Below are 27,755 nucleotides of genomic sequence, written 5' to 3' on the forward strand. Positions count from 1 at the left end.
CACAGGTTGCTACAGCACAGATCATGATTTGGGAGGAAACAAGTAGTAGAAAGAAATTGTGTCTCAGAGATGGCCAGGACGCAGAAAATGCTTGTTCTTAGTTACAAGCTAAACATGTGTCTCATCTCGTGATTTCCTTCAAAAGAAGCTGTGTTGGGAAAGGGCGCCTGGCTGGGGTATGAAGGGGCCCCTTGCTCCAGCTGGAGGAGTGGTTCTCGTGGGACAGTAGCTGCTGGCAGCCCATGGTCGCGACTAGCAGCTTTGTGCACCACAGGTAAGAACTCCCTGCCCAATGCTCTGTCCCAGGTCAAGGAGTCCCAAGGAAAGCAGAGCGGGGAAGGGCTCGACTGAGTCCTCTTAAAGCCCTTTTGTAGGGCTTGACCCCATTTTTCTGACCCATAAAGCATGGCTAAGTTTTACAGAAACATAGGGAAGTCCGGAAGGTGCACTAGGGAAAGAAGTTGGCAGTTACTAACCTTTTTGGCTGTTTCTCTACCTTTAGTCCTGAAGCAGGTTGAGAGAGGAGCGGGCTAGAGTGTTTTCCATAGTGGCCATAGCAGAGCAACAGCTGGAGCACAGCGTGTTCCAGCTGTTCCTGTCCTTATGCTGGGTGCATCCCTCAGTGCTTGGAGATGTGGGATGAAAGGCCATGGAGGAGGCTGTGCCTGCTTACATCTTTGCTAAAAGGGTTCTTGCACAGTTGGAGACAGACTGAGTTTTGCAGGGGATTAGATCTGGGCTGTTGTGGGGAATTGGAGGAGAAGAGAGACCTCCCCCAACCCACTCCTTTCCTCCACCCCCAGCCCAAGTATAGATTGCAGCACCTTGATTCTTGAAACGCAGTGCTCATTTCACAGGCCACACATCACTATTGTGGAGGAAGCAGCAGGAGTATTTAGCAACAGCCTGAATGCCACAATAAGCTACACACCACTGCGGTAACCGCTGGCAAACGCTGGCTTTTTAATTGTTTCCGCTGCAGGGTTAAACCTTTATTAAAGCCGTGTGAATAAACTTATTTTGATGGCTTACTGAAATATTTTAAATGCAAAAGGTAGCATAAAGCACTCTTATTAAATTCAGTTTAATTCTGCTGTTAATAAAATGCCTTTCCATATATTGTGCACCCTTTTATTGATTCTGACAGAAATCTACTGACCAGATACAGAGTGCGCAGTGTCTCTGCCTTTCTTATTTTTAATATAAACAAATCTAGTGCCTGTGAAAGGTGCTAGGATCATATCAGCAAAACAAAAGTCTCTTTATCTGTTAGGGGAGAGAGGAAGAGAAATCCATTGTTACAAATGTTCCCTCCTCCGCTGCTGTACCAATAGATCTTGATCTTGTCTTGCCTGGTTTCCATCCAAGACTAAGGCAAATAGGTCAGCTGCCCCATGCTCTCTGTCTTTGGCCATCTCAGCAGAAAGGCTAACAAAAGCAGCAGTTTATAACGTAATGAGCTTTTGCTCCACTTAATTGAAGGTGCTTCTATTCACCAGCCTCTGCGGAGCAGCCGCATGCTCCCATCACTGTAGTACTGGTAAAGATGACAGCTTGAAAAGCCCCAGAGGAAGCTGCCTTCACCTCCACCGGCCAGCGGAGGGTGGAGTTGGAGTCCTCAGTGGTTGTAATTTGGAAAGGTTGTGAGACCAAGATTGCGGCTGGTAGTGGCATTTATTTTGCTGACGTGAGATAAGGAAGTAAAGTAGACATCCCCAGAGAGGACAAATGGAGCTGCTTTTCTTTCTCCCTTCCCTACTTCGCAAGACACTTCAATCTTTTTGTTAAATGTTTTTTACATTCATGGGGAGGGGAGGCAGCTTCAGATTTCTTTTCCAGGGAATGTCTCTTTGGCTCGCGTGGCTACCTCAGCCTCGTAACCTGCCACAAAGATGCTTGCAGACCTGAGCAAACAACCAGGCAGCTTCCATTCCCATAGATGCTGCCTGTACTGGGACTGCTGGGGTTCCAGTACCACTTTCTTTGGAAAGAATATGAGTGCATAGAGGAGATGCATTAGTTGGGAGTTTGACATGGGTTTTTTTAGTGCTCGAGAGATTTGTTGTCTTACATGGGAGAGCTCTGATGGTGACTCAAAATATATACATTTCTATAAAACAGAGGCCATGCTGATGAGCGGGTGGAAAAAATAAACATGACAGTTCTGTTACTTGATTGCATGGGAAGCTTGTGAATTTGCAAAGAAGGGGATTGCCCTTCCCTTGTGGCCATAAGACCCTCCTGGGTGTTAAGTAAATCTTCTTTTCTTAAAGACAGTTAATTTTTTGGTGGTGTTCTTTTAGTATATAACCTGGCATTTGACCCAAAATTGTAACTGTTGTCCTGATACCCGACTTTCGGATTTTCAACGCACAATATAGTGGAAATGGTCTTCGCCCCATTACTCCTAATGCTTGCATGAAACTGCAAATGGTATTTCAACAGCGGGTGGAAGTTAGATACCTACAGCAAGAAAGAAAAGGAGCCATCCCTCAGAGAAGAAACACAGATCTGTTTTTCAATCTGTAAAAGATTTACAGGGTTTTTTTAATGACAAAGTTTGGATTTTACTTAAACTTGGCCTCCCAGCATTTCAGAGTTCTTTTGCAGTATCTATCCTAGTCAGCAGTATGCTTAGGTAATTTAAAATGGCTCATGATGGGATTATAAAAAGATCTATCACGTCAAATACAGGTTTTGTAAAACAGTGTTTTTCAAATTACAAGCCTATGGAATTGTTTGCATTGATTTGCGTTTTCAAGAGTTGGGGTTTTTTTAACTAGATGAACAGTTCCTGGCTTGTTTGCTGAAAGAGGATGCTGTGGCATTCTCCCAAGGCTGCAGACTAGAGGCTGCCGAGAACAGACTAAACAGAAGTGAAATAGAGAGTTGTGCATTTGCCTTTTTCTAAGGAGAGAGAGAGGCAAAACTGTAAACAAGAGGCATGAACTGTGTCAATGAAATTTGGAACAACACAAATGAGAGATTCCACTTTTAATAGTAATGAGTATTAGCAATAGCATATGTAAGGATAGTTCTTTAAAGAAATGTATGCAAATCTTTTTTAACCTTGCAGGATTCCTCTTAATGTCAGTTTGAGATAATTTACCATCAATGACTAAGGTATGACCCATTCATGAGGGGACAGGCTTTGGGAGGCAGAGAGATGTATGCTTAGAGCCAGATCCTGTAATCTGATTTACATTCGTAGACCCTTATGTAGTTGTTGGAGCTATGCGTATTTTCAAGGGTCTGCCCGCACAGGTCGCATTGCAGGACTGGGGCTGGGGTGGTATATGCATAATAAAATGTGCTGGAAGGCCCCTCAAAAACTGCTTGGGTATATTAAAAAAAGTAGTACTGAAAACTGGAAGCCCGATTTATTACATGGCTGTGCTCTGCTGGAACATTTGATCTTGCTGTATTTAATTCAGGAAGTCTTAATGGTATGTGCTCAGTGCATGACTGTAATGTCCATTAATGCTAGTGGAACATAAGCGTACGTAGAAGGGGGAAAATGTATGCTGTGTCTTCCACGCAGTTGAAATCTTGGGTTAATTTCAGTGATAGGAAGCAACAAAACATAAGAGAAAATCAAGAGAACAGTTCAAAAGACTATTTGAAAAACGAAAGCCGTCAGGCAAAATGCCACCATATTTCAGGGCACGTCAGACACTAATCACCACCCTCTGGCACGCTGGAGCTGGTGAAGGGCTGAGTGGTGAGGAGTAATGGTCTGTTAACTTGTGTCCGTCTGTCTGGACGTATCTGGTTGCTAGTTTTCTTGTGATTGCTTGTATGGAAGGAAACGGCACATGCCTGCGTTATGAACCACAGATTTGAAAAGGTCAATTGAAATTGGAATTTTTATGTGTGGTGAGATGCTTAATGTCTTCATTATCAGGTCAACACCCAGAAAATACTTTCTGTTCACTTCATTTGTATGGAGGAGCACTCTAGAGCTGAACTCTGAAATGCCCATAGTCTGTGGGTGAATAGTAAATGGTAGTGTGCATTGCGTTGCTTTTCAGAAAAGCCATTCCTAAGCACAGGAGCACCATGAAGGCTCCGACAGGTTTCTGTTGGTTTTTGTTTCACCCTCCTCAGTATTTTTTTTATGTTTATGCATTAAGATTTGTGAGCCTGGCCTTTTTTTCACAAAGCCTTCCATCCTGTTCCAGGATCTTAACAGCTTCTAGGACTGATATAACTGTTGGCAAAACGCTGAAAGCAGGTGGCCTCAAGTGGAAATGCTGGTGCCTGTTTGTGGAACAGTTGCCTGCGCGCTGCTCTTCTAATGAGCGCCAACCCCAACGAAGGCATCGAAGTGCGCTGATTAGAGAGATTAAATTTGGCCTCCGATCCAGCAGTGAAATGTAAAGGGAATTTTGTCTGCCCGTGTAGGCTGGCATTCACCTCTCCTAGCAGCGGGAAGTTAGGAACATAGCTGTCCTGGGCTCTTCTAAAAATCATTGCTGAGAGCATCACCTCCAAAGAACAAGTGAGATCCAATCCAGAGTCCTACTATAGATCCAATGAATCCAGACTCTGTTATCCTCACAGTGTATTTAATTTAATCACAGAATCACTAAGGTTGGAAAAGACCTGTAAGATCATCAAGTCCAACCATCAACTAACACCACCATGCCCACTAAACCATGCCCCACAATGCCTCGTTCACACGTTCTTTGAACACCTCCAGTGATGGGGACGCCACCACTTCCCTGGGCAGCTTATTCCAGTGTCTCACCACTCTCTCAGTAAAGAAATTTTTCCTAATATCCAGCCTGAACCTCCCCTGGTGCAACTTGAGGCCATTTCCTCTTGTCCTGTCAAGAGGAAGTCTCATCTTTAATGTAATCACACTGATGTCATGCTACTTGTGAAACTGATGACCTTTTGTCTCTTCTGCCTTGAACTGTATAATTTGCAAATGAACTGTGAGCCTGCCTTTATGCCTGAGTTGCAGAAGTTTGTTGCCTGTGTGGGAACCCTTTCCACAGCCCATAGCTGATCCCTTCTTCGGGGAACCAGACTGAGGAAGGTGGTCAGCCTGCACCTTTATTCTCTGCTTTAATAACAAGTTTGATGACAGCTGCGTTACTAGTAGCTGCTTCTCTCGTGTTGGGCATATATTTGTGTGTCCCCTCCCAAGATGCAGAGAGTTGGCTTGAATGTAGCAGACACCTCATATATGCTGTAAAGGAACAGTTAAAAATGGAACAGTTAAAAAATGGAAGCAGCTGCTCTTGTACTGCAAGTTGAGCACTTCTGTCCCTCTTGCATATTATTTTTTTCCTAACTGAAGGACTGTATTCCTAGAATCTTATCCAGTAATTTTTAGGATTCATTGCGTTTTATCGAGGCTTTTAGGCTAGCCCTGTTTCAGATAAGGTATCCTTACATCCTCTGCAGTCAGGGGTGAGTCTTGCTTTACCTCCCTGGCTCTTTGGCAATATGGAAATAGTGCAATCAATTTACTGAGCTATTTTTTTGTTGCTAGCAGTTAAATAATAAGTGCAATTAATTGAAAAGGGCTGTTCTTGAATGCTGTGGGCTGGACCAAGAGATTTCCTTTATGATTTGTAGTGCAACTATAGCTTTTTGCTGATGTATACTTCATTACGTTACAAACCTGCAGAGTCCTGTGTTGGAGTAGGTTGCAGTAGGTGCAGTTTGGCAAAATTCCCCTGTACACATAAATACTTGTCTGTATTGTAAAACGCACAGTTAATTATTAAAAAAAATGTGGAAAAAAATCTTTTATCCACTCTGATCTGTGTCATGGATCAAGGGGCATATAGAAATTTTCTTGTGCATATAGTGAGCCCATTGATTGAAGAGCACTGAATTTTTAAAATAGATGAAAAATTATTCAAGGAGAGTAAAGAGAGAATACTGACCATTCTTTAAAATATTCACTTATTTCGTCTGACTTTTTAAAAAATGAAGTTATGCTTAGTTTGCTTTTTTGCAACATCTAAAGAGCAAATAGGATTTTTTAAAAAAATAATTGGTAGATATTTTTAAAAGTGAAGAGGTGTTGGTTTGTAAGGTTCTTTGCTGCTCTCTAGACTACTTTTTAATACTGAAATTATAGATGAAAGACCGTCTCTCAAACAGTTTCTTTCTGAGCTGCCTAATGCAACATAACAATAGCTATTTATATAATGCATATGCTTCCTTTCCCTGTTAGCTATACTTTGAAAGACTTATTAGTCCTAGAGCCCTGCACGTTCAGAGAATAAAAACCTCCAACATTTGACATCTTTAAATAAGCAACCAAATGTTATAAAGAACAAACCTCACTTACAGTTAGGAAACAATATTTACATTTAAGGTTGAAAAGCCAGGATGTAGGAAAATTTTGCTAATTTGGAAGGTGACCTTTAAGTGCACCAAAACCAAATAATTTGTAAGCTATGGCACAGGGCACATTCCTGCAAAATTTGTGTGAATACTGCTTTACTGGTTCTTGAAAGACAAACAAAGAGACCTGGAATGAAATCTTTATCCCTCTCCCAAATAAGACTGAAGCTAACAAAGGCATACAGCAGCGCTCTTTCAAAGCTTGCCTTTAAAACGAAGGCTCTGCAGCACAGCTAATGAGATGGCTCAGAGTGGAAAACAATCTGTTTTTAAGAATGTTTAGATCAAAAGTAATTTCTGATCTATGAAATAAAGTCGGTTTTCAATACCTCTATTTCACTAGTAAAGCTTTTTATATTTGCACTATTTACTTCAATCAGATGTTTTCAATTTTACTTTTTTCTTCCTGAAAATACTTCCTAGGGTTAGTCGGTAGTGACCAACAGCATTATTCTTTTTCTCTCTTCCCCGTTCACCCACCCCCACACATTAAAAAAATGAGAAAAGATGAGGGGGAGGAAGAAAGAAACATCTTTTCTTAAATGATTTGCAAGCATCTGTGCTTTAAGCTACTTTTTATGAACACTCCTTAGTAATGACTCAAGGTAAAAAAGCAGAAAAGCATCCAATGTTAGGAAATTGCAATCCAATACCATGTAATTTAAACCTGCCATTGCCTCTCCTGTACTAAATGACATACAGATGGGTAGCTCTGTTCCCTCTACTTTGGGAACACAATTGGTCTTTTTATGAGTGTATATACATTACTAGCAAAAATATTTTTGTCGGGACTGTTTGTTTCTAATTGTACCATATTTTAATTACTGTCATAATTAGAGTGCTTTTTCCCTGCCGTATTTTGTCAGCTAATTTTTGTAAGTGATTATCAAGGTTATTTGAATATTTGGCAATTTCTGTTACTACTTTTCATTCTCAAAAGTAACCTTATTGTTATTTGTTCTTTCCTGATGTGATGAGAATTTTTGCACTCAATGTTTTTTTTACAGTAATTCTTATGTACTCCTTGGATTTTCTGTGTGAACTAAGCAAAGCATAAGAGATTTTCAAAGGAGGGTCATTTCAATAGCAACCCTAATTTCTCAACAAGGTTATTGTTGAATCTTGTATAGGTTTGTGCATAAAGAAATCACTTGCTTCTCAGGGCTCCTATTCTAGTGCTTCAACAGTGAAAAAATACAATGGTTAATGTTACAAAGTAAAAGGATAAGGATGTGACTAGAAGTTAAGTCAACCTTACTGGAATTCTAAAGATTTAGAATTGTTTTTCACCTACTTTAAAGGGTAATGAAATTGCTGGATGTTGTGGCTGAACATCATATGCCCATTACCGTAAGTCTCCAATATAGATGTCTTGTAAAGAACATTTCAGCTGTAGTTGGGTTTTTTCAGATTTTTTTTTAACGGTGGGAAAAATGTTACTTTCTTGTGAATGATTGTGTGCGCAACAGTTTAGTGTATAACACACCGAAGGGCTTTGGCTATAGCGCATTGTCACTGCTCCAGTGGAATCACCTGGCTCTCAAGCAAAATTCTTTTTTAAACTTGGATTTGAAGAAATAATCAGCTGCAGTTCAGCTGAGCCATTCTTCGTGCATTAGGGACCGGTCTGGTCATTGACAAGTGAATGCAAAAGCTATGCTGTGGCCGTCTGCCAAAGCAATTATTCAGGATTTAAGCTAAAAAGGCTCCTTCTCCCATATCCTCTCCCTTTGCAGGGTCATGTAGGGATAAAAAGGACTGTAAGGTGGTCTTTTCCCAGGAGGAGCTGAGGAAGCGGCTGACACCCTTGCAGTACCATGTCACTCAGGAGAAGGGGACCGAAAGGTAAGGCAGGACGACGAAGGGAACGCAATCCTCGAAACACACACATCTTTCTTTTCTCCCCCTCCTCCTACTGGTGCTTCCTCACCTTCCCCACCAAGTTTTTTTGTTTGTTTGGGGTTTTTCCCCCCCAGGATTTCTGCACTTGTTTACTAACCCCTACAAATTAACACCACTGCAAAGACAAGCATCTGCAGCACAGGGGCCGAGGCCAGGAGTCCTGTGTGACTTTTAATGAACACTGCATGTCTTATAAAGTCACCGGGCTCATGTTTAGAGTCTGTTTTCAGTTTACTACAAAATGTGTGGAAGTAATAGTGGTTTAGGCACACTTTTTTTGGAAGACATTGCAGTAAGCAGAACCACGAGGGAAATGGCCCTGTGCCAGGAGGCTGGAGTTTTGAAGGTGGCCATTGTAAGTATAGACGTTTTGGCTGCAGAAGGAAGGTAGCATAATTTAGTTCTTTTCCACCCCACTCCAATTTCTTTTTGAAGCACATGTGGAGAAGGTATTTATTGGCTCATTTGTGGTTGGAATGTCAAAAATTTTCAATAACTGCCCTCACATGGCTTTAGTCGCTGGAAGCCAGCCCCGCGTCCTGGAGAAAAAAAAAAGGACTGGCTTCCAAGACTGTTTTCGGTGAATAAAGTCTCTCTCTCAGCTGATTCCAGCATGACGGTAACTTGCCAAGGCCTAGCCATTTTTTGTTGTCTAATTTATACCACTGAGCTTGGCATAAGGCCCTGGCTTTACCTCTGCTCCAAATGTACTAATGATGTAACTGCTTGTTTTCATTCACGACCTGAAAGGGCTCTCCACCGCACGTGGGGTCCTGGTTGATCGGCAGCACTCCTCCTGACAGCGCGTACCGGTGGCTGACTTCGCCGAGGGGGGACGATCCCCCTCTCCGCCCCGGCCCCCTTCGTCCTCCCGCAGCCCCGCAGGGGCAGGGGGATGTTGGCCTCTGCCGGGAGGCCTGCCTTCCCCCCCGGCCCTCCTCGCTCTTGTGTACGGGACCAACAACGTGATTTAATGCACACAAACAATCGGAGATTAGGTCATTCTTAAAAATCCTGTTTATAAAAAAAAATTGGACCTCATAAAAAGGGTGAAAGGATAATAAAAACAAGCTGCCGAGCACATAGGCTTTTTGTTGGGCTAGCGCAGCTGATTCGTATTAGATGAATGACCTCCTAGCCTTTTAGATTGTTAACTTACAAAAATATTCCCTTAAAGCTGTAATATTGCTTTTCAGCTAAAAATATAAGGCGCACACAGCTTGAAATCGTGGGCCAATTATTTCATTTTCAGCTACAATGCCTCTGTCGCCTTGGCAGCCCATCGCGGCCTGACCCAGCACCACGGCTTCACAGCTCCCGGGCGGCAGGCACCCCGGCGCTTCGCACCCCTGCCCTAGCAGCTGAGCCTACCGCCGACACGTTTCCTAAAAACAGACCTAGGGAAGAGCGTCAGGTTGAGCTACACGTCAGACAATCCGTCTTGACAAAAACTTACATTTCACTTGCCGAATAGGGGAAGGTTCCACTTTTTCCTTTTTTCTCGTTGTTGTTGTTCTCTCCTTTGAACTGTGGGACAATTTGCTTCCTCTTGCATGATACATAACACCTGAGGCACGCTAATGAGGACATTCCCCTTTTCCTGTGCCTGCTTTATTTGCTGCCTTTAATGGAAAACAACTGCCAACTTTTAAATCGTGGGGTTTTTCTGTAACGTTTTTCTAAGGTCTTAGCTAATTTAATAATTTAAAAAAAACCCGAATTCCTTTATTTGTTCTTAAAATGTAGTTTTGTTGTTTTCCCAGTGCCTTTGAGGGGGAGTACACACATCATAAAGCTCAAGGAATATACAAATGTGTTGTTTGTGGGACCCCTTTATTCAAGTGAGTATGCTAAATATAGTTTTGAGATTTCTGTCTCTTAGTTTATGTGCTGTGTTCCCCTGTAATCTAGTGCATATTCCACTACTTACGTAATTGTATAAGATCATTTAAGTCATTCAAATTGACAAGGGATACATGAGAAGTAATGTAAATCATAATGCTATAGTAAAATTAGTCTCATAGTAAAGATCAAAAATTCTGGTAAATAAGATAACATTCTGGTCAAATAGGTAATTGACTGTAAAAAAAGTAGTAATTCTTTTTTTTTTTTCCCCTCTTCTTACACAGCCATGCCGAGTAATTGTAACACAGTCTTTCACTGCACTGACAGACAGGAGTTTTAGCTGTTAGCGTTACTCACAGGTAGCTTTGAGATCTGGATCTCAGGTGGTGATGCTGCATCCATGCTAGGGCATTGTATCCAATAATGAAGAAAAAAGTAGATGCTTTTTTTAGAATTCAAGCAGTTAAGAAAACAAAACCCAGGAAAATTGCATTACTTACTGAATTTTCATGCATCCCAATTAGCACACATGGAGAGCTGGGTTAGGAACTGAGGCAAGGATTAAGAAAGAAATAAAAACTTTCATGTCTTGCATGAAAAATATTGTTTAGCAGTACTGTGGGAATTACGGCTCTAAATTTGGAACTCGAAGCAGTGCTGATTGAATTCTCTTAATCACTGCATTGTTCTGCACACATTCAGTTGTTGTTTATGTGTTTTTTCTTGTTTCTGGCTGCTTGTGTTCATTCTGATGAAGTATTTCATTTTTTTGCTTGTTTTTTTCCCTCAGTTCACACTGACTCAGTCCCTCTCGCTTGAAGAGGTACCTTTACAGCAGCATGGAGCAGGATGGTCAGGATAGCGCTAATAACAGAGAAAATTGGATCAGTAATAGGTTACAAAGGAAAATAAAATTGATGTAGCTCCAGAATCACCAGATGTGGCAGTGATAGTTGTTCTCAAGAGACTGTCTGTAAAGATGAAAGAAGCACTTCATCTCTGTTATGTTTGATTCCTCCTTCCTTATGTTAGGAGGATTACCTGCAGAAACTTCAGTAATAACGTGAATCTTTTGAGTTGGAAAACTGATCGTTACGAACTCAGCCAAGGCAATATTCTCATATCATGTGTTACTGTGGTGCTTGGCTTCGGGGTACAAAGTGGGGATCTAAAATCTCCATTACCTGGTTTTCTACTCTGCCATTTAGACATTCCCCTGCTTCCTATAGCTAAATCTTTATGGGGGAAATCCTGGCTCGGTTGAAGTCAATTCAAATTTGGCAAATGAATACTGTGGAGCCAGGATTTCACCTTCTGCCTTCAAGACTGGCTTCCTTTCTGTCGTCTGCTGGAGAAAGAGTAGGGGTTTTTGTGGGGTGAGATTTGGATAGCAGTAGTTCACATAAATGAATGTGAACTATTTTCCAGTTGCTTTCACAATCCATTTAATATGGGAAAAACCTGCAATATGAGACTTACCTGTGATTATCTCAAGTGCGCAGTATGCTTTGGCGCAGTCTTGACTTTTTTGAGTTCATGAGTTGGATTCTCTATGTGAAATGAGCTATATGGAAATGTCCCTGTTTTCAGATTCTCTTTGAGACTCCCCATGGATTTTATGGGAGGAGAGAGAGGGAAAGAGGGAAGTTGTTTTTTATTTTTAATAAATCCCAGGCCAGTGGGCACCTGAAAAAAGCACCTTGCTGATTGTGTCCCAAGGCTGGACTGGCCTTAGCCCAGTCTCCCCAATGTCTTTGTGTTGCTTTGTGAGCTCTTGTCACCTTTGCTTTACCTCGAATTCAGCCGGTTGTTCTGAAGTGGCTGGCAAGGGTGGGAACAAATGGAGAGGCCGATAGGGGTCCATCTTCTTTTGTTTAATGACCCCAAAATATCAGTATATAATGTCTTCCTCAACTAGGGAAGATACATTCCTGTATCTTGGTGACTGCTTCAGCCCAGACAGCTAAAAAAGCGAGAAGGAAACATAGATATGCATTTTGCATAGAATGCAAAATGTATGCTATTTACTAAATTTTCCCCACAGAGTGTAAATCACCAAAGTATTTTCTGAGGAGTAAGGTGGTAGTACAATACAAAGAAAGTCCATTGCTCCATTTAAAATACAGGTTGCTTTTGTGGTGGGTTTGTTTTTTTTTTAATTTCCAGATAGTCATCTGAAACTTGCATTTCCATTTGTTTCTCATTGGGTGTCCATTAATTTTTTTTCTTTGTGTCGGTGTAATCTGTAAATATATATATTTGGACTATGGACCTGTCAGTTTAACCGGGAAAGAGACTGGAGCTTCAGCAGTAGTATTAACAAACTTTAACTTTTAACATTTCTGATTTACGTTGTTTCATTACCATGTGACACACGAGGTCAGGGAACACATGAATTTTACACTCCAGATGAAAGACCTGGGTTTTGGTACGTATTTAAAACAGAAATCTGCCTCTATCACAGGAAAGATAAAAGAAACAATTAGGAATTTAACATCTCTTCATCTACCTACTTGTACTAGTGTTACAAGAAACCTCCCAAGCTTTATGGAGAACATGCTTTAACTTTTTCCGCAATCAAAGGTGCCTCACACATAAAATCCATAATCATGCCGTTGAATCTAATTATTCCATCTCTGAACTTTCATGCCAGACAGTCTCCTACATCCCAGTACAGCTGCTTAAAGAAAGCAATAAATGAGAGAGACAATAAACTAATCTCAAGGACCTCCTTTTTCTGCAAGCCAGCCCTTATGTGGTTTTGTGTTACACTTACTCCAATCTAGCTGCAGGCTTATGCTAAAAGAAGCAGTCCTGCTCCCCCCACCTTTCTCTAGGGTGTTTTTTCATAGCTTCCCCTTCACTGGACCTCACCTGGTGTGACTGGAGCATGTCTCAGTGCAGCACATTGATCCGATAAAAAACTAATAAGCCAAAGAAAAAGCCATTCTTATCAACTATACCTGCTCGTGTTAATTTTTTGTGAGCCATGTTTATCATGGCTGGACAGCCTCTGTGGCAAGGTTGTGTGTTTCTGTTTCAGTTCACAGAATGCCACCTACGCCACTCAAATCCTCAGTGTTTTCTAAGGGCCAAGTGTATTTGCAAGATTGCACCTACTTCAATTTTTCAAGGCATTTTCTTGTACATTATGCAAAAATACCATTCTGTCCACAGCCATGGCAAGAGGAGGTTAGAATGGACCTGAGTGAAATCCATGACTCGCGCTACTGCCATAGGAGAGAAGCTATTCCATATTTAATAAACCACGGTCATGTCCTTTACCATGTGCAAGACTGTGTGAGAAAGGTGTGATATAGATGGGAACTGGGAAGCCTGGGAGAATTATTTCCTTTTAAAAAAAGAAATATTATTATTGTGTCAGTTTCCAATTTTTAGGGCCAAGGACTGAATTGCCAAGTCTTCATAAATCACCCACTGCTGCCTTTATTGCTTCCTGGAAGGAATTCTTGGTAATGGTGTTGGCTCTTCTGAACATGCGCTAGGAGAAATAGCAACACCCTTATTCATGTCATGTTTTCATTTGATTTTTGTTGAACTGTGTCAGGTCTTCTCAACATCTCTCAGACATCCAAAAGCAAATCATGAGAAAAGCAAAGCATGGCTGGGCAACGTTGCAGTGCCATTAGCATTGTACCACTCTTGTCTTTACAACACAAGGGAGGATTTCAATCACCAGGCTAGATCTATACAAGGAATTTCCTTGCTCCAGTGCTGAGTGCTTAATTAATTGTCTTTAAGCTTTCTTAATAATCTTTATGTCCATTGAGCAGGCCAAATGACAAATCAGCACTGGCTGTCTGGCTAGGAGAGCCCGTCTGAAGTAACTGCTGGAGTATCTCTAATAAGATCTGATAGAACTACTTGAGCAACTTCATCCACCCTGACTGACTCTTAGTTTCCTCACAAAACTTTGTCAAAACCAGCAGCTTCTGTTTAATAACATTTGTTTGGAGTAAGTTGGCTCTCGCCAGTGTAGGAATCAGTCAGCAGGTAGTGTTACCAAACAGTTCTCATCCAAACCCAGATTTTTACTAGATCTTGTGTAGCTCCAAGAAGCTTGAGGATCTTAAAACTTGAAAGAGTTTCTGCAATTTTTTGTGACTGTGCCCTAGAAAAGGATGATGGAGTTAAAAATTAGTAAAGTTGTTATCATTGACCATTGGGTTCTTCTTGTTTCATCATTTTTTGGATGAAACCAGCTATTGTTTTGAGTCTGCTGTGTCACTGCTGGATGACAAATTGTTACACACTCCTAATCATCTCACCCAAAATCAAGATAGCAAAGTGTTTGTCTTCCTCGGAGCCATCTAGAATATAGAGGTTTAATCCACCTCTGAGGATGACCATCATTATGAATGCCGTATTCACTGCAGTCCCTGCCGTAAAGTTGCTTTGTGAATACAGCCCGTGGCATCTTCCACATGTGAACGTATCTGAATGCTGAATCCACATCTAATTCTACCTGAATGCTGAAAATGGGCTAAGTAGTGTACAGCTTATCACAGCTGTAGCATGGGGCCATCACTGGAGCGTGACCTGGTGATCACCGATTTCTGTGGTAGTTTGGAACCGGACTTTTTCCTCCTGGTCCTCAAGAGCCCCTTGGAGCAAGAACGGTACAATTCTGCCCTTGGGTGAAGCTGCTGGGTGGCTCTTGGGGAAAGGCTTTCACTGCATGCTTGGCAAGTGTGGCGTAAGGGAGCTGCAGTCATTATGGCAAATGATTCTGCACTCCTAATCAGCTCGTGAGTATTTTTTAATATCCTCTAACTGGCAGCTTCTTGGCTGGTGCTGAATGTTCATTTCACTGCACTTATACAAGCAATGAAGTCTGGAAAGATTTTTATGTTAAGGATTAGGACAGCAAGAGCAAGTTTGGAAAACAAGAAACAATCTCATTTTTTCCCTTGATCCAGAAGCCACCTGGTCTTGTTTTTTCACTAGATCAGCTCTATTGTACTGAGCTGGTTGCTGCCTACAAATGTAATAAGGCACTGTCTGAATTACTGCAGGCCAAGGTCACTGGGTGCGCAAGGAGCAAGTTGGATGAGACTGCCAGCTACAAGCCAATACAACAGCAAACCTGAGATTTCCTTTTGCTTGTGTTTTCTGGGTAATACCATCTCCAGCAGTGAAAACAAGTACAGAAATATGGGGGATCTCACAGTTTGCTAGGCAGAGAACATTTCAACAAGTATCCTTTCCAAAAGGCAAATATTGATGTAGATTTCCTAGGAGAAATGTGTTAGGATTCAAAAAAGAAGGAAAGGGGGACTTGAAAAGGAACATTTTAAATATTTCAAGGTCTCATTGAGACAAGCCTGTGAAATTGTTTTGATTCACTTATTGCTGAGCACAGCTGAATCCTTGTTGAAGGTACTTAGAAATAAGAGGACATGAAGGCAAAAATTTCCATTATCCTATAGATGTGTATACATAACTTCCACTGATTTTACTAAGAATTTCATTGATATTTTCACTGCAAAATTTCAATAGATTCTTTGTAAACTTTTAAGTCTGATACGTAATTTCCCCTGTTTGAAATTCACGCTGCTTTGTATTGACTGTTCATCAGTCATCCTGCTTGGAAGAACTAATTTTCAGCTAGTCTTAACCTACCTTGTGTTTTACTATGTGTATGTATGTACCTGAAGTAAAAATCAGGTAGGAAAGATTGTTACGGATTATGACTGCAGAAGCTGTAGATTTCTACATTTATCTGTTTATAACTCTCACATTAAAATAAACTCTGGACAGAACTCGCCCAGAGACTACTCATTGACTAAGATGATGTTAAAATGCTCATTTTGAATTTGGCTTTTCATCAACATGCAGAACAGAAATTGTTGTAGCATCCATCAACAGTGAATCCATCTTTTTTCTGTAGTCTAGAAAAGCGAGATTAAAAATATATCTTTAACCGGGCTTCCTAAGGAAGTAAGGCTTACAGCATCGTGCTGTCTGTGTGACAGTCCTTTCCTAATAATAAAACTGTATCATTTAATCTACTTGCCAATTTCAGCCAAATTTGGCAGGGGAGTAGCTATTAAACCTCAAAGATACTAAGTTCTTAAAACTTTCATGAAGTCGGGAGAGAGATCACATTCAAGCTCTCTCTGAGGAGAGACCTGAACAAGAGCTCAACTGTATTATTAGGTTATATCAGATATTATTGTTGTAAATAATATATATATTATTGTATTATAACAGAGAATCTACATGAGGGTGGAAGAGAGAGAGTCATTATGAATGTCCAGCTCTGAGAATTACCTGTGAGTAGTTTTGCCGCCTTGGACACCACGGGATCTGTCCCCTGGCCACAATGCAGCAGCAAGCCTAGCTTTGCTCCTGCTGCTGCCCGAGGAACTACTTGGTTCTTAAATGCTCGGGGACTTTTCAAATTCCCTGATGGTGTGGGTCTCATAAATTCCTAGATAGTTACATCAGGTATTAATTTTTACATTGAAATACTGCTGCGTTTTTCTTTCTGGAAGCTTGCCTTGTTACTTGGAACTTGCGCTCATGAGTAAGATCAGTGACTGCTTCCAAGTAATGGTTTGCGTTTTCAGAAGGACTATGTCCATACTTGTAAATAAAATGGACAAAAGCCTCTTCTCTGGCCCTAAAGGCAAGTGACAAGACATGGCTTGTGTTTGTTAGCCTAAATTCCTCTCCTCTGAAACAGAGTGGCCTGATTCATCCTGCTTGTGGGGAATGGTCCCTGGCCTGAACCTCCCCTGCAGCTTGCCTAGGTCCTGTCTAGGAGAGTGCTAGTTCCCTGAACGTGATATGGGCTGACACAGTGTCTAGGGACATGTTCACAACTGAGCATTTCTGTCCTGGCCTTCTTTATCTTGCTAGCAGTGCTGTAGCCAAGAACACTGATACTCCAACTGTGTATTTTCTGTACTTTTGGGGGCAAATGGGAAAGAGAGAGGAATGATTTTATTCTCCTCAGTCACCTGGGCCAGGATATTGGTGGCTTGGATTGCATCAGGCGCCTGCCAGATCCTTGTCTCTTCAGCAAACTGCCCATGCCAATATGGAATAAAGTTCTTTCTTTGAAAATGAAGATGTACCAAAGCTGCAGCTATCATCTTTACAACGGCAACGGATCTTTATTCAATCAAAGTCCTTTTCAGAGGGGAATAGTATTTTGAATGTCTGCCCCTACCAATGTTGTGTTCAGCATCCTTGAAGCAAAACCTTACAAAGGAAGAACCTGGTATAAACTGCTAATGCAAAGATGTAAGAAAGCCAAGAGGAGTCAATGACTCCTTCAGTGTTAAAATGAAAGGATCAGAACTGCAGAGGTTTCATCAGGTGCTTTCTGAGAGAGCTGTGGGGCTTTCAAAGGCTGTTGTTCCCACTGCTGGGCTTCAAAAAAACCTGAATAAACCTGATAAAGACTTCATCAAGAAGGGTGAAAGAAAAAGGCAGTTGTAATGCAGCAGTAGAGGTTCTGCAGCAAGTCCTCTTTCCCCTCTTCTTGCCAAAAGCCCACTTCACTGGCAAATAGCAGATCTATGTTAGCTTCAGCTGTAGTGTGTCTGGTCATGCTGCAGTACGTGGCACTGAACAATTGCACTCATACTTCGGAAGCAGTAGTTGAAAATTCACACTATAGGAACAGATGGTGATTATCATTACTCTGTTTCTCTCTCTTTCTCAGTACTTGGCAGTCTGAACATCTGGTTTACGGTGCCTTTTAAAAAGAACAGGTCAAAATCCTGTGCCTCTTTGCAGTTCAGATAAAGTGACCGTCATATATTTTATTGTTTGTGTTTGATTTAATTATTTCCAGGATCTTTAAAAGTATTGTGGCACCTTGTCCTTAGCTAAACCTTTCCAGTAGCTCACTGTTTCCTTGCATACTGTGTGTAGGTAGATGAGCTACTTGGCATTTGTATTGCCCTGTGTATTTGAGTCTCATTACAGTTGGAAATGGAAAGCACTTTATAAATATAGTCTTGCTCTCTTTGTGCGTATAGACTCCTTTCCAAAGATATTTATGAATGAATGATTCCCTAACTTTCAGAGTACTCCAGTGGGGCAAAAGTAGAGAAAATATGCACAAAGCTATTCACTGTTTGTTGGTGGTGTTTTTCTCTCTTGGTGTGATAAATGATAAAAGACCGTTTGTAAAGTCAGTGCCTGGCTCTGTAAGGTGCATCTTGTTTGGTAGAACGCTTAGGTTGGATATCAGAGTATGTACATTGATAACAATGTACAGAGAAGTTTTTCCATCTAGTTAATGTAGGCTTAAAAGTATGAAGGAGTCAGAGTGAATATTTTTGTGTGTAGCAGAACATCCCTTTGGGACGTACTTTCAGCATTTAATTTTATCCTATTTATTGACCGGTTTTTAGTTGCATATTTTTAACACCTATGTGCAACTAGTTTCTGATACCTTTGTCTAGCATGCTGTCAAGAAAAAGATGTAAATACTGAAGATCTAGGGGACAAGTGCTGGTTCCATTGAAATTGCTGGAAGCTTTGTCGATCCTTCAAGTAGTCAAGATGACTTTGTGTTCTTGCAGAGTGCTTCTCGCAGAGTGCTTCTCTCACATCTGCTAGTTGTTGCTTATTTGTAATGCCAAAGGTGCTTCATTATTTTCCTCCCTTTTTTCTGTGCCTTTCTAAGATCTCTAACAATTTCTGTAACACTGCGTCCTAAATTTTGCATTGTTTTCTCAATGTGACATGGTGACCGTAACGTAGGTGACCCTCCTCCTCTTGATGGCTTCTAGTGCTACCTCCCATGTTGTGTTTTCTTTCATAGCTATTCTGCTGTTGCCAGACAAAGTTCTATTCATTTATCGCCCTGTATCAGTTTCCTGATTTGTTGTCCAGTAATTAATGACTGTTTGGAGCTTTGGTACTCATTACAGTGACCAGTGACCCTTGTGACCCTCCTCCCCACATACTCTCTGCCATCTTGGCCCCTGGGCCAGTTTGTTGATGCCACAAGTTGCAGTGCATACGTCCATGCCAAGCCATGCAGGCTGAGAACCAGGGTCTTTGTTTGACCAACTAATAGCAAGTATCTAGAATTTAGGCAGCAAGAAGTTGATCGTGCGGATAAACAGATGCTGAGTCTAAGATCTGTACGTTGTCTCTGACTATGTAGGTAATGAGGTGTTGCTGATACAGTTATGAGCAAGAGAGAACAATCTAGACAGATATACTGCAGCTTGAGGAAAATACTGTAAATAAAATACTGAGTAAGTGGCTTTACCTGGAACTTGGTGGAATTCCCCCCAGTTACTGGCATGCACCTTTCGCAGGGCGGGGACTTTATCCTGCTGGGTGCAAATACCAAGTGCGATACGTTGCCTAACGGGAGCATGGGCTGGTGCCCTGGGCAGTTATGGGTGGTGGTATTCGTGAAGGCACACCAGCAACATACTTTCTCTGTTCAGTGCTTTTGGTGGCACTTTGTAAGTACCAATTAGGAAGATAAGCTATGTTTTTTTCCCTTCCATCTTTTCACCACCTGAGAGTTACATTTAAGACATAAAAGATTGTGAGCACTGGGGGGAGGTGGAGAATGAGCAGCGAGGGAGAAGGGAGTTGTTTCCTTTCTGATGGCTTTAATTGTAACTAATAGTGTGAACATGTTCATTTTTTATATCATGATTGGTTTGATATTTGTTTGCTGTAGCATAGATCTTTGGTACGGGATTACAATGCCAATATATAGAGTACATGTAAAATACATCTACATGTACCTGCATGTATAAGCTTATAAAATAAAAGAAGAAAATAAATCTGCAATTAGTTCTTGAGCTTCAGTCTTTTATTTTTGAAAAAAGGACTGTAACTTCCCAAAATACATCCCCTCCCTGATGCAATGTAAAAGGATCCAACATTATACTTCCTCCTTAGAATTTCTGGGGAAATGCATTTTGCTGCTAGCGTAACATCCTTTAACAGGTCTCCTGCTGGTCAAACCTTGTGTCCTGCTGTGACAGCCATGACCATGTGTACAAGTGATTGTTAGTGGGCAATATAAATCTGATTGAACATGCCCGTTAATTGGTTTGAGAGCTTGATATAGACAATGCTGTCTTATAGCAGATTGTGTAGATAGGCCTAGTCATAGGGTTAATTCTGCTTGACAGCACATCAGCAGCATCTTGAGAGTAATTACCCAACTTAAGTTTTCCCACAGTTGAATTGAGATCTTCAAAGGCTTCTACATTTACAAGTATTATTAACCTATATCTGAAACATGATGTTCCCACAAGGGCTAATTTTTTCTTCCTTTTATTAAATATACAGGTTATAGGGTTCATTTGCTAAGTGCTGAGCCCTTAGAAGAAAACACTACTTGTTAGAGAGAGAAAAATCTGCAGTGCACAACCAAAACCAATGGTGCATAATGCACACATCATTGTCTGTTTGCAAAGACTTTAAAATAAGCTGAAATTTAGGTCTGGCTCCCTTCCTCTCTCCTTCTCTCCCACCCCCTGCTTTCCACTTTTAAGAAAATCAAACCACTTATTCCTATGTGCAGAGTGAGTAAATTGAAGACACACACAAACAAAACCCTCCTAGGATGTTATACAATTAAGTACAGATCATTGGATACAATACATATGACATTAATGAAATGGTATCTGCTTCAAAAATAGATTGGAAACATTCATGAATAAATTAAATCCTCTTAATGACTTTTCAAAAATGAAAATGAATGAAAACAATATTTATTTCATAGGAACAACTGTGTTCCAGGATTCACAGCATATAATTTAATCCTGTTTTAAATTTATATTCTATTTTCTGCATTCATTTTGTGATTTGTCTTTTAAAACATCTTTGTAACTCTACATGGTAAAAAACCCAAAATGTTAAAGGTAATAGTTATTATTTGGGTTCAAATGCCCTTGAATGCATTAAGTATTAACATACAGAGGTAGACAGTCTTGCTAAAGACGGAATTTGTTGGGGGATCAGTCTGACAAATGGCTTTTATGGCATAAAGCAGTTCTTGTAACTTACAATCTTTTTATTTTCTTTTGCAGGTCAGAAACAAAGTTTGACTCCAATTCAGGTATGTTTAGATTTACAGTGTTTTGCTGAATGTACACTATTCAGGTTAATCTCAAAAGAGTAGTTTATCAGTTCAAGTTCAGTTTAGTTTTAAACAAACTGGGGTAGGTCAGTCTTAAAAAGGATCTTCATTTCTCACCCTCTGAAAACAGCATTATTACTGTGAAACATTTACTTTCATTCCTTTCGTTAGTTCCTGTCTCTCTACATTTTCCCAAAAGATGATCAGGCAGATGTATCTTGCGACAGGCTTTAATTGATCCAGAAAAATTATAGTACAAATAAATGATAATACAGACTAAAGGAAATGGAGGATTGAAGTGAAGTTTGAGAATGATCACTGCTTTAAAGGAGAGTGTTTTTCTTCCTGGTGGACAAAGACATTTCATGGGAATTTGAAGTCAGTCCAGCCTATCTGTCAGGAAGCAGATGATTTGTCATCAAATTTTCGTGACAGATGTATGTACACAACGCATGCCAGACCAGTCTGTAGAGCTCGCTTTAGGAGGTTTACCAAAAGGCAGTCTCTCTCAAGTTGTCTTTTTAAAGAATTTTAATGTGTTGTAGGGATTGGGAGGGAAGTGAAGGTCAGTCTAACAGGTTAATGTGTATCTAACAAGACAAAAAACACAGGACAGCAAACGGGAACAGTTGGGGAAGAAACAGAGATCCTAATACCAGCCTGTTATTTATTCAGTTAACTATTCCTGGGTGTTCCTTAAAGTTAAACAATAGTAAATTAAGAATGGGCTGTTGCCCTGGAACTAGCTGAAATGTCCATTGCCTGAAAAGATCATTCAAAATACGTTTTTTTGTTAAGATGAAAACAACTACTTTAAACAGAAAACCTAATATTATTGTGGCAATTTTGTATTTAGGCCAATGTTATCTTCTATATGGTTTGCTTACTGCAGTGATTGTAATTGCTGCTAATGATACGACTTTTTCAATATATATTAAGCAGAGTATTTATGAAATAGCATGTTTCCTTTTATCCCAGTTACAGCATGATTTGGGTTTGAAATGTGAGGTATTAAGTTGCTTTTTCTTTCCACATTAGATTTTATCTTTGGAACTGTATAGGAGTGAAATCTACAGCAGGAAGCATTTATATAGCCAATTTCTACATCTTGTATACTTGAGTCATCTTGCTTCTATTATGATTTTAGTCTGTGAGTTTGAGGTTACTTGCTTTAAATATTGCTTGAATGAACTCTGTGCTAAGATTGCTTCTTGGATCTTGACGAAACAGTTTCACATGGCGGGATAGCTTCACACATTGTCTGCCATCAGCCCCTTTCTTTTAATAAAGTTACCAAAACTATGGTGTGGAGCAGAATGTCAAATGTCTCACTTTTCTGTTGAGGGGAAAATGCTCTCTGCAGAACTTTGATTTGCTCAGTGGGGTAAGCTACAAACAGTTTTCTAACTTTTTCTTCTGAAGCAGTTACGTGCACTATTCTGTGTGCCACTGTCCTTGCAGTGAAGGTAGACGTTTGATCTTTCCTAGGGAGGACAGAGTATGGATAAAAAGTTTGGCACCATCACAGCTATGGCGAATTCCTGCTCACTAGATGTCACCAGGCCTCAGTGACTGGACTTTGTAGGTTGAGCGTGAGCTCTTGAATGTTTCCTCTTCATCTGTGAGGGCTCCATAGGCTTGCTTTCCTTCAGCTTGGGTCTGTGTTCTGGGCGCAGGTTGTCTCTTATTTCTCACACAGGAGTGTTGGAAACCCCGGTTGCCCAAAGACTGGAGAACAAGAGTTGCTTTCCCTGCCTTGCTCTTCTGAAGGCACTTCTTAGGTGTTATTCTTACAAGGTCAGAGCTCTGGCCTTCTGAATGTCCGGTGCAGTTTTGTCTCCCCAACAGCACAGAGCGCACAGAGTTTGTAAAAGGATTTGGAGGTAAAGACCGTTCATAGGACACCACACAAAAAATACATAAATGTAAATGAGCAGTAAAAGACCCAAGATCTTCTCTGTCTCCACTTTTTTTACTGCACCTAAATATTCTCTGGATGTGCCCCAGAATTCTTTGCAGCAAGTGATTAACGTTATTTTGCTGAGTGTCAACATCAGCAGGTACCATGAATGTCAACAGGAACTTTTAGCCTTGTGCTATGCTACTTCCCACTTCAAAGTGCTTTGTGTACCATCAGGGATACAGTATGGGAAGGTCTGGGGCTGAGGAATTTCTTAGATTTATTCCTCCTTTTCCTGCAGAGTCTCACTTTCATCTTCTGCTTGTGATCCCTTTCCCCTAAATCCCTGGGGGAGTCTTTGGTTGGAATAGTTTCAGGCTTTCCTGTCATAGGACCCTGGTCACCCCCCAAGGTGTTGAAGGCTCCTCACCTAGTGATCCATTGTGGATCGCCAGCGTGTGTGGCTGGCCAGGCCAGGCTGGGCTCCTGGTCTCATTTTATGCTTTGCCCCAAATGTTGTATGTGGAACTGAGAATTACTGAGGTTTAATGGTTCAGTCTTACCAGTGCTGCCTCTTTCAATGTCTCATCCAAAGATAGATGTTAAAAGATAGTAGAAAAAACAGATTAAGCACACAATAAAAATGGCATTTTAAGAAAAAAGAAATCACAGAAGGTCCATGACCTCAAAATACATTTCACAGCCAGGAGCACCAAGGCTGAACAAAATCTTTGTGAAACATACAGCAGCTTTTCCATTACAGGGATGGTGCTCACTTCTTCCACCCAGAAGCTCTTCTTGATAGTCAGATAGTGAAAGCACATAGAGTTTATCTTTTGTTCCCAATAAGTGAGAGCAGAGAAGTGGAGATACTGAGATCAAGTCAACATGTACCACCCAAATCTGTTCTCTGTTTTTGTTTCTCCACCAAACAGCTTGCCATCCAAAACCAGACAATAAGCCCAGAGCTCCTGCTGCCTCTGAGTGAACAGGAGGGTGTAGGCAGGGAGTGGAAGGATGCATTGGTGATGGCAGAGAGGCATCCTCATAAAAAAAATATTTCTCTGGTGTGAGGGGGTGCAGTGCCCTCTGTGGCACCATGTTCTGCATAACCCGGGCCTTTGAAGTGTGTAAATGTAGCATTGGTTTTAAAAGGGCTGCTGCCATTTGAAACCAATGACTCTATGCAACCTTGAGTTCCTTGGAGACACCTTAAGGTGTTTTCATATCCCTCATTTCATTTTGAATTCCCCAGACTGTGATTCCTGAGTAAACCAATGATCTCGCAAACTGGAACAAACATGCTTTGTTCTCATTTATCTCGTGTTACTCAAAACAGTTCAAGTGTTGAACGTGAGAATGAGGTAATTTTATTATACGAGTATTTTCTTCCAGGGAGCTGTTCTACAACCTGTCGCGTACTCTAAATTAACCCTAATGTTAATTCCAGTTAACTTTCAAGTCTAGATGTGCCCTTGTTAAGCATTTATCAGTGCTTATTGTACTTGTCTTTCCTAGAAATATTTGTGAAGTACTGAAGAATTAAAAGAAGTCTTTCTGAAGCAAGTACAAAGTCTGGAATACAGCTTTAAAAGTGCCCAGTAGGCTCACTGTAAATGTAACCCTGGAAATGTTGTTCAACACTGAAATACTAGGCAAACATTGTCAAAAGAAGATTAATTTGAACTTAAGCATTAACTTAAAAGAAGGCTGTAAAATTCCTATAGTGATGATCGGGATTTATCGTATAAATAGCTATAACATCTGTAGGGGACACACATTCTTCATATCATGACTAACAGTTCCATCTGAGAAACTTCTTTTTCTCCGCTGATTCTTTATAGCTGCCAGAATTTCTGTCTCAGAGACCATGGGGTTAGCTTCATGCTGTTAGAAGATCTTATGAAATGAAACAATTTTACTTTCCTGTCATAATATGATGAATTTCACTGGTACTGAAAATAGATTTTTCCTAAAAAAGTACTTGAAAGCGAAAAAGGTTGTAGGAAAAATACTTTTTTTCCTCAAAATCTGTTAGGGGACAAAGTAAACCACAGCTGGAACAATTTTGTTCTAATTATTAGTACTTTGGTAGTGTCTAAAATGCTTGTTTTGCTATGTGCTTGGTTAGTAAATTTTAGAATTTAAGAATGTAAGAATTCTATTGGAATAATCAGTTAATGAATGATTTTTTTTTAATTTAGAAAAAAATAAGTCTTCATGATGCTGTTCCGTAAGAGGAAGAATTTGTGGGTCTCAAAAGCTGTCGCTGAACACTGTTAATCCCACTTTAGAAATAGAAAAATAAGCATAGAAAATGCAAACTGTCTCAGTATGCCCACTGGTCACCAGGGAATGGTAATGGTGAGTTTCCTATCACCTACTGGGAAGGCTGGAGTTTTCTTGGGGCATCTCCTGTAATAGTTGGTGTATCCTGCATGTCACTGTGGAGGTGAGGCATGTGATATTCAAGTGATAGTGTTGGGAGTGAAATTGTGAAGGGGGAGAAGTTTGAGTTTTGTTCTGTGTTAAAAAGAAAGGACAAATCCCCGGACAATACACCTGGCCTCCAGTGGAGTTTCTTTTAATATATATGTCACTCAGAGGATGGAATATGGAATGGAGGAAGTCAGAGAGCGTAGGGTGCAATAAAGTGACAGTTGTGGAAGCACTGTGCTGTAGAAATACATCCATGCACTGGCAGAAGAGAGGCGTGACCAAGGGCGCACACTGCCTTCAGCTGTGTTCTTCATCATTTGCTGTGCCAGCTTCCCGCTTCTCTCAAAAAGAAAGATGCATCTCCAAAACCCGTTCTTCTGTCTCCCTGCTTCTATACAGATCAAATGAAATGTAGAGATTACCTATGTGATTTTATATCACTGTTTGTGTCAATACTTTGGGAACATTCCAATTAGTATCAGGAATTAAGCTATAATAGCTGCCCATGCAGCTAGAGGCTGTCCTGAGGGACGGCTACACACAAGCTTTTGTTGGATCCCCGCCTCCCTAGCAGTCAAGTACAAAGCAAGTCAAGGAGCCCCCAGCAGTTCCTGGAATTTCCTTTGCCTGCCTTGTCTGGAGTCACACTGTCAGCCAGTGACTCTGCAGGTTGTTTCTCCTCTCTGCACATTGCTTTTCCACCAGACTGAGTGTATCCCCATGTCTTCAGCACTGCACGATGCTGCCACCCCTCTATCCCCATCAAAGTTCCCATCCTCTCCTTTCTCACCTCTAGTATTTACTGGTATCGTTCCCTTAATGTGGCCCCTATGATGTACTAACTTGCTAGGCTACATGATTCAGCGCAGGTGCTAAAGAACAGTTGAAGAAAATTAAAAGGTTGGGGATGGTCAGATGTTTTCCTCTCATAAATTCCTCTTGGCTACACTTCCAGATGTTCAGCAATTGTCTTTCCAAACTCATGCTATCAGCCCTGATTTCCCCTAGCCTGTCATCAGTCCTATTGTATGAAAGTCATCAGTACAACTATTAAGAGCACAAGAAACTCTTCTCCTAAGTAAGAAATAAATGAAAACCAAAAGGCATCTTGAAAGTGAGCATCTCTTACTGACCCTTGCTACTAGGGAAACCCAAAAGAAACTTAACTTGCCTGAAACCTTAGGTCTCTCACGCAGCAGGGTACTAAATAATACCATCCATTGATCGATTGGATCATAGGTCTAAGTACAGATTAACAAATCAATTCCTAAATTTTATTGATGTCAGCTTCTTCATCCAGGCTGTCGTAGAGTGGTTCTTAATTTCTTCTTAGCAAGTCTGAGTAGTTCAAGGAAGCGGGAGGAGAAGAGACATTTGGTGTTCATAATAAAATCATATTGACAAATTCATCAGTCACCCTACAACCAGAGTATTTGATCTAAAAACACAAAAAGATTACTTGCAGAGTCTGTAACAGGGAAAAGTGGCAAAATCAACCGAGATACTAAAGAATAAGGATGCTCCACAGCTTTTTGGGTGAGGCAAATGACGTCTCCAGAGTCTCTTTCAACTGTGAGGAATTATTTCCTTCTCTCTGGCCACCACCAGCACATGGATTCTTGAAAGGGTTCATGAGCTAGCACGGGTAGATGGTGGGAGACAGCAACTACGTAAACAGAACAGCAGTTCGGATTATCTTACTTGTCATTACTTGTCAGTGCTATTTTGTTCTTGGCGTTAACAACTCTACAAGCAGATTGTTAGGGATGCAGTGGCTGGAGAGCATGGTCTGTTATATTTGTTCAGCAGCAAGATGAGCATTTAGATTCAGATGCAAGCTGAACCATCTGTTGAATGTTTTGAGGGCTATACTGCAATGTGACTTGGAGTATAGATGGCTGGGACATCTCACTGGTACATCCCAGTGAACTATGTGCTTGTAACAGCGCTGACCTGCAGTAACTGATCATTGCCCTGCTCTTATATCTCTTGTAAAGGATGGCAAAATTTGGACATTATTTCACATATAGAACAATTTTTTAATTTGTGGAGGGCTGATTAAAAATGTTGTAAGCATGCAGGCAAGCTTGCTCATCTAGGATTTTTAAAGAAGGCAGTCAGCTGCCAGAGGACTCCAAATGTATAACTTTCCAAATTCTAATACTGGCTTTGCAGTTGCAGATGTCTTTTCCTCCCACT

At 40.8% G+C, this 27,755-nt stretch overlaps 1 protein-coding gene across 1 annotated transcript in view; it reads left to right on the forward strand.

Annotated features, from left to right (window-relative positions):
* The window catches only part of MSRB3 (methionine sulfoxide reductase B3), an 87,167-nt gene that overhangs the window by 25,267 nt on the left and 34,145 nt on the right, over positions 1 to 27,755 (forward strand). Inside the window, 3 exon segments of the mRNA XM_059816548.1 lie at positions 8,106 to 8,214; positions 10,035 to 10,112; positions 21,168 to 21,196. Of these exon segments, the coding sequence (XP_059672531.1) occupies positions 8,106 to 8,214; positions 10,035 to 10,112; positions 21,168 to 21,196 (216 nt within the window).

The sequence above is a fragment of the Gavia stellata genome, chromosome 4 (genome assembly GCF_030936135.1).
Source record: "Gavia stellata isolate bGavSte3 chromosome 4, bGavSte3.hap2, whole genome shotgun sequence".
NCBI lineage: Eukaryota > Metazoa > Chordata > Aves > Gaviiformes > Gaviidae > Gavia > Gavia stellata.